General features: G+C 40.6%; 1 protein-coding gene across 5 annotated transcripts in view; it reads left to right on the top strand.

The window, feature by feature from the left end:
- The window catches only part of PTPRM (protein tyrosine phosphatase, receptor type M), a 386144-nt gene that overhangs the window by 44120 nt on the left and 334036 nt on the right, over positions 1–7988 (top strand). For all 5 annotated transcript variants that reach the window (XM_019473357.1, XM_019473356.1, XM_019473355.1 and 2 more), the window contains exon 2: positions 463–728. In XM_019473357.1, the coding sequence (XP_019328902.1) occupies positions 463–728 (266 nt within the window). The remainder of the gene's footprint in view (positions 1–462; positions 729–7988) is intronic.

Raw genomic sequence — 7988 nt, 5'->3', positions numbered from 1 at the left:
TGGGCCCCGGCTGTCTTTTGCTCTATCGGACATAGGGGAAGCTTCTAGAAGCTTCTCACAGAAGCCACTCTTGTAGCCCCCCCACTATCAAAAACCTTGCCACACAAACCCAATACAAACTCCGCATATAGAAATGCTCAGATAGTTGGGACCTACAATTGATTCTCTTCTGACATCTGTAGATTCAGCACAGTGCAGATCACTTCAGTGGTTTTTTTGTTTGTGTCTTTCTTTCTCCAACTGTAAAATAAGGACTCTAATATTTACTAGCTTTGGAAAAGAATCTTGAGATTCTCAAAAGTAATTTGAGATTAAATACCTACCAAATACAAATTACTGTTATGTTAGTAAAAGCAAAGCAAAATGATTATTTTTTTTACTGACGCTTTAATTACAGATCACCATATTAGGGAGAGGAAAATAAAATAAAGAAGAAATTGAACTAGTCACTTTGTTTTGCAGGTTCTTTCATGTTGGTGAATACATCTGGGAGATTTGCAGGACAGAAAGCTCACCTCCTGCTGCCCCATCTGAAAGAAAATGATACGCATTGTATTGATTTCCACTATTATGTTTCAAGCAAGAGTGGATCTAGCCCTGGCACTTTGAATATATATGTGAAAGTTAATGATGGTCCTATTGGTAACCCGATCTGGAACACATCTATCACTGCTACTTGGAACAGAGCAGAACTGGCAATTAGCACTTTCTGGCCCAATTTTTATCAGGTATGTTTTACTTTTTATGAAATTTTGTTTCTCATAGTAGTCACCTGGTTCTTAATCATAATTCTGAATTTAAATAAAAATATCTTTCAGTATGTTTTGTTGATCTTAATTATATTTTTGCAGATGATGCTAAATTTTGTTTTTACATATATATAGCTGTGTTTATATGTTTACATATATTTATAGAAGTGTATGAAATGTATGCACACACACACATGCTCTAAATGTGGGTGAAATAATTGTATTGAAACAATTTAGAAATTTTGCCATTGATTTCTGTCAATTACCTCTGTTTCTCTATAATAAATTCACTCATTCTGTCAGTTCATTAGGGATGCTGGAATTGAATGCCAATAGATTTTATTGCAGTAGAGTCTTCAAGTTTGATTTAGATCAGCAATACTTGTTGCTTTAGAACCAGCAGAATCCTTTGAATCCTCAGTTTGAGTCTTCAGTTTGAATGCAATCTCCATTTCTTCTGTCCAGTAGTAGTCATAAATATAACAGTAGGTATCGTAGGAGTGGGCTTCTGATTACATCCTAAAGATTCATGGAGAATTTCACTTGACAGTTCCTTAGGGTGCTGCTTTTCTGTAGGAAAGTTTACAGAGTATGCAGTTATTTACTGTTGTACAGTAGTTCAACAGTTTTTCTCCTTCTTCCCATGAAAATATAGTCTATGTCTCCACAAGCAAGTGATTTGGTGTAATAAGAGCAGACCAGTAGATCAAAGATGTTATTGAGGCTCCTCTCCTCTCCACTTGCAGTTTGGAAAGTTTGGTTTGGATTTTATTTGGTCCCCTGTGCTGAACATTGTCACTATACTTACGGTTTGAAGCTTTCTGAAGAAAAGCTGTCACAAAGATGGGGGTTCTTTGACCTCCCTAGGAAGTACAATGTTGTCATTCCAGTGTCGTTCCGGGGGGTGACAGTATCTTAATTCCTACATCAGTGCCCCGACTACCAGTGTCACACATGGCAGAGCCTCGTTTCTGTTCCTGCATGTGCTGTTTAGGGTGACCCGGTGTTTGGTGCCCCATCGTATTCTCATTATGAGTTTGGCAATATCCACTGCAAGGTACTCTAGGGGGTTATAGTGGACTTCTTTCTGTGGCTGCAGCAGCTGATCTGTGAGGCTGTCTCAAGTGAACTGAAGCCGTTCCTCTTGAACCCTTTCTCCTCTAAGGAAAAAAACAAGCTGAAGAACTTTCTGGAGTCTATCCCTCTGTGATTGCTTCACCCACAATTGACAGAAAGTCCTGGTCCAAAAGGTGAGTTTGGAGTGCCAGGACCATCTTGTCTTTGGAACATGGGATACTTGGCAGTGGGTGCAATACTTGCAGACCCAAAAGAGCACACTCATTCACTTCCTCTTGCCTCCGATAGTGTGTTCCTAGGTTGTGTAGGGGGTGTTGACAGGGTCCACATTTGCATCCAGTGCTCTGCCCAAGGTGGCTCAGAATTGCTACAACTGCATCATCGGGGCTTCCTGGAGAGGATTCAGGGTAAGTTTATGGACATCTCAGCAAACTCCACTGGGAGGACTCATGATGTGGATCTCCTATAATTGGTCGTGGACTCGACGAGGGAATACTGGCACTTTTTTCAGAAGGGCAGGCATATTAGTAGAGTTGAGGTTCACCTCAGCATTGTGGGAGAAGCTGTGTACTACCTGCCCCTGTGGAGCATGAGGCTGTATCCTGATCACAGAGTCCAAGCTTGGTTTAGCCATACCTTTACATCTCACAGGGTGAAAGGGCAACATGTATTTTGTTGCCTGTCAGAGTTCAAGGAGTGTTTGGACAACGCTCTTAGTCATGTGGTTTATTTTTAGGTAGTCCTGTCAGGAGCAAGGAGTTGGACTCGATGATCCTTATGGGTCCCTTGCAACTTGAGATATTCCATGATTCTATGACCTTACTGCAAGACTGAGGATGCCATGTTACCGATTTGATGCCAATGTTGAGAATGTCCTCCAGTGATGACAAAAAGCCTTTCTATCTTGACTGAAATAATGAGGACCAGTCTGGGTTGCTAGCCTCGGTGGATGGTGGGAGAAAAGTAGAGCATCCCACAGGCAATTTCGTGGCTGACATCGGATATAACTCTGGGCGGTTTGTAACATGGGATCTACTGGAGGGTTTTGTGAGCACGCTGAGTGGTTCAGAAGCGCTATGTGGTGCATGCACATTTTGCAGACACTGGGTGAATGTGACTGTGTCACTCATGCCTAAGTCTGGACCTTAATGCCCCCATCTGGGTTTGGAATGAATTAGTAGAGGAGCTTCCAATTTCCTTTATTCTGAAAGGAGTCTGGTTTTTATGCAACAGAACTGCTCTGTGAACCAGCAGTCAGTAAAGAGGAGGGTTGTGCTTCAAAGCCTCACTCTAGCTCTGAACCAAAATGCTAATGTGGACAGGGGAATTTTAATAGAAGCAGCTCTGACACTGACTAGTAAATTTAAGCTAAATTAACATGTTAATAAAAATACAGGCAAGCTCTGACAGTTTTAAATGTTACTGGTATTAGCAATAATCTGTGTCAGATTTCTATCAATATGATACATTAACTGATGTCTGAGTAATATGGATATTTGGCCATAGAAATAGAAAGATAACCTTTCTAGTCCACTTTCTCCTCGAGACCTGCCATCTGGACTGTTCACCATTATTCGTAGGTGAACCCTTATATGCTTGGATAGGATACTGCAGTTTAGTAAATTACCATGCATCAGCTGATAATATAATATACACCTGACTCTGTCTGTAATGGATTCCATGTGCTCTCTTTGCCTCTGGAAATACAGAAATTTTTACATAATCTTTCTTTCACTGAGGAGTATAGTAAGTAATTTTCTTTGCATTTGCTGCATACAGTCTGAAATAATACTTGGTTAGGTATTGCAATTTATCTGATGTGCCAAAATGTCTTATGCTATAGTAGTATCCGTGGCAGTCCAAGGAATCAGTGTAAAATAGTGTAGTTTCACTGTAGATAAGCTAATTTATTCTTGAGGAAGCTCTGTCTCCATTTTGACAGCTTATGGTCAGTCGTCTCCATTTTGGTTGCCTCCATCTTCTCAGAAATGTAATGCAATTTCCTCACTCAGCTGGTGACACTTGCAATTTCTCATTGTTTCTGAACTATTTTCATCTGTTTTCATGCTTTTTCTACGCAGAGTCTGTTTTGGGGGGAGGCAGGAAGTTAGCTGCAAGCAGCTGGGAGAAGGGCAGGAAGAAGAGAGAGGGTGTATGTGGACCTTGTGAGAATGTTTGTCCAAGTTAGGTGAGAGCTCAGATGACTACATGTATGGTGGGAGAAGGCAGAGGACCCATCTGACAGGTGTCTAGCCCCAGGTCTGTTTCCTAAGCTGCTATTCATTTGATTCCAAAACTCCAACCTCTTTTGGCACAAATCCATGTGTTTTCTCACATAACCTCCAAAACGTACAAGAGTTCCTCCCAGGGATTTTCTGAGGCTGTTAGACCTTATTGAGCAAAATTAAGAAAAGTCCGCTAAGAAAGTTTTTAAGGAATGATAGGGCCCTTTTTAACTTTTCATATATGAAGGTCGGTAGTTTCCCGATGAGTAATCTTCAGGAAAAGACTCAGTATTAGTAGATGAAGGGACAAAGCAATGTAATCGTGTGATTTTCTTTGTTGTGTTTTAAATCACATATCCATGTAGGCATCTGCATGTTTGCGAATGCCTTCTAGTTCCATTCCATTAGCAGGACACCTACAAGGTGTCTAACTGCAAACAAAACCAAAATATACTACAGAACTCCGAAGACAAATTATATGATAACATTTCAGAGTTATAATATTTATATAATTCGGGATGCTTAAAAACACAGTGGTGTTGGTCTGTTTTGCTGTTGATTCATGAAAAAATAGGCAAAATAACTTCCACTAATGGTAGATAACTAGAAATTAGATTGTGTAGCGCGGAGTGAATTTTAATCCAACTTCTAAAGATTTATTTGTTTAAACCATGTATTATTAACACATATATGCAAAGCATTCAAAAGATTTAATAATTAACAGTATTTTATTATTGTAGCACCAGTTATCTAAGCTTGTTAATACCTTTCATGTTGGGTTTCCATCTAGAATTGACTCTTTAACAGTCTCTGAACAAAGTAATTAATTTCTTTTAGTGTACACTTTTCTTTTACTAGGTAATTATTTGTGTAGGCTTCACCCGATATGAAAGCTGTATTATGTATATAAAGCACAATGATAACCTGCATGTAACAACACTAATTGTAGTTTAATTACTGCTTATTAAAACTTAAATTGTCAAGTATTCTGGTGATTAAGGATATATTTAATTCCATAATTAACGGTCTTCTAAGTGCCACTGCTTAACATCTGCCTTTGACTTCAGGGTATGTCTACTTTGCAGTCCAGTTGCTGATTACGGTATAGTTGAAGTAACATAGGTTCAAACTGCCAAACTCCTTCTGAGGGTCAAAGATAATCAGCACAGCTTGTTCTTTTCTGCTGTGCCTCCTGGTCTCCGAGCTATTTGTTTCGAAGTAGCTGGGATATTTCTACAGGAGCTAGTCTTGTTTCTGTATTATAAAATCCCTTTGGGAGTGCTCCCCTGAGGGAGCACTGGCTTCCTCTTTTTATCATTGGTCACAGGAGAAATTGTTTGCTTTACTGAGCTATTGTTTCCTTGGTGCATATTAAGCAGGAGCATCAAGGAGTTTGTCGTGCCATTAGAGACAGCCTGAAAACAAAACAAGGCTTCGCATAATTACTAAGACCTTCACTCTCCTCCTTACTTGAATAGGATTAGGATGTACACAGAAAAAGAGGGTTAAATGCTATGTAGATTCCTATGGGTAGTGGTGAGCTTGGTTTTAGATTCTTGGGAAGCAGTCTCAGTAGGTTGAGAGGCTCTAAAATTGATGCTTTGAGATAAAAGTAAGTCCTGAAAAGGCTGCTCCTCTAGTGAGGAGAGGGTAGGAGGGTTTTTGGGGGGTTTGTTTTTATTTTCTTTAAAGTTTTGATTTTTTTTTTTCCTCATTTGACTCTTTTAGCAGGAGGAAAATAAGTTGATTTCAGGGTTGTTTTCTTGTTTTGTCTGTTTAGGGCAGGGGGGAGTAATTTTTTTTTTCTTTTTCCCTAGGTTAGTTAATGATTCTCAGACCAATTAGTAGTATTTTAAACATATTTTATCTTTTTGAAGCATTGCGGTTTTGGAACTTTACAATATGCAAAATGCCACTACTGGGTTGCATCTGGTGAGTGGCTTGTGTTTCCAGCTCCTAAACCTGCAAGCAAGCAGTTTGGCTCAGCACCATTGCAAGTTACACGCCGTCCCCCTATCAGTTTTTATATTTTGAATTATCTGCTTTGTACTTTGCTGGGAGTCAGGCATGGCAGCAGTGAGCTGAAACAAATCTTGATGAAATAAAACAACAAACACTGCAGTTTTAAAATCCAGAAATGGAATTGAAAGGATTAAAAATAGCTTCCAGTGGAGTAACGCTACTCTATGCCACTGCACCTTCTTTAAACATAAATTCCTATGAAGCTGGAATGAGAAAATGGGATAAGAGCCTGGCAGTAATTCCTGATCTTTTTTAGTAAGGACACAAAGGAGTTACACGGTATCACTTCACACTGAGATGAGATTTACCCTTTACCATTCTGACACTTTCCCCTGTAAATTAGGAGTTTAGGGAATAAGAAGGGGTAGATCCAACCTACCTTTTCAAATCTGGTCTTGAACTTTCATTTGTTTCATAACCTGCTTTGTACATGCTTTGCTTGGAGTTTGGCTCATGCAATGTACTTAAGTCATCAGCTAGAACAGAGAATTAAGCTTCTTGTGCAGTAAAGGTCAGGCTCACATTCTCATGTGTTGTGTGTGTTGCATTCAACTGCATGCATACGGTTCCTGAACTGCGCTTTGAACTCAAAAGAAACTTTGAAATGCATATTGCATTTTGAATCACAGTCCTGTGTCAAGCACCTTAAATAGCTCTTCTTCACTGAGTTGAGTGATTTGGGAATAGTTTTTTAGAGAAAGATGCACCAGGGCAGACCGCACACCTAAATTAAAAAAACCCAGCAGTCTAAAAATGGCCAAGAGTGAGCAGGCGTGCACGTTTTGTCATATACACAAGGCTCTGTTGTTTTCTCCTGTCCCTTGTTCCTAAACCAAGAAAGCTTCTGGGCTTTCAGTAGAGAAAGGTAAGACAACAACTGGTTTAAAAACAAACAAGAGAAGAGTAAGATTTAATAAGCCTTAATGTCAGGAGCTCAGTTTTCAGTGTTGCTCACCCATAAGAGGTTTCTTTGGAGTCTCAGGTTGGCAGCAACCACCGAAATGTTGTTTAATGTGCTTGAGTGCTCATGTGAGTGCCAAATGGTAGTTGTGTAGGAGTGAGAGGTGGGGGGGGGAACGGCATAAAATGAATTCCCAGCCAGGGGGGCCTAACCACGTTTTAGGCAGCCCAAGTCAATAAGCTGTGACAGGTTTCTGTGGGGCCTGGGAAGGACCAGGTCAGGAACCTCCCTTCACGTGGCTTTGACGAGGCAGCAGTCACTGTGATCGTGCCCCGGTGATAAAGGGGGTAGTCCTAGGACAGGTGAAAAGAGGGAGAAGAGCTCAACCCACAGGGGTACAAGACATTGCCAATTTTCTGGAGGGAGACTGTTCCCAACGCCTTGTAAAATACAGTCAAAGAAAGGCACTCTGTGCAGTAAAGCGCAGCAGGCAGAGAGGAGAGTGCAGTGCGTGCTGCAGCCAGCGTGTGATACATCACTGCCCACTTACTGAGGGTGCAGGGGAGCAGGACTGCAGCCTGACATTAAGTAGCTTTCTTAATACTCCTTTCTCTTTCTTGTTTTTGCAAAGTGCTATTTTTAAGTCATGTGAAGTAGAGTGTGTTTATATTAGGTACAATCCACCTTTTGACTAAAAGCGTTGTAATTTTGCAACAACAAAGGCAGGAATTTACGGAGTGAGGTTGTATGGCAACAAAACCTGTTTATTTCTATTGTTCTTTGGAACAGACAAGTTATCTCAAGTCACACATTTTCAGCAGTAAGCATTTATGTTGGTGAGCAGACCCCCTTTCTTTGTTCATATGTAGGAACGGGAAGTGGCAGGAATGAAAAGCTAATTTTGCTCTTCACTGAAGCAGGGAGGATCAGGGACAGTGCAGTGCTAAGCCGCTTCCTTGGTTCCTGTTTGGCAGGCCTGTGAGGGGGAGAATGGTGTAAAACAGCTCTCAGGCC

This window comes from Aptenodytes forsteri, unplaced genomic scaffold (assembly GCF_000699145.1).
Source record: "Aptenodytes forsteri isolate BGI_AS27 unplaced genomic scaffold, ASM69914v1 Scaffold229, whole genome shotgun sequence".
NCBI classification, from domain to species: Eukaryota; Metazoa; Chordata; class Aves; order Sphenisciformes; family Spheniscidae; genus Aptenodytes; species Aptenodytes forsteri.
Note: the sequence above shows the minus strand (reverse complement) of the source record. Positions and strands in the feature narration are given on the sequence as shown.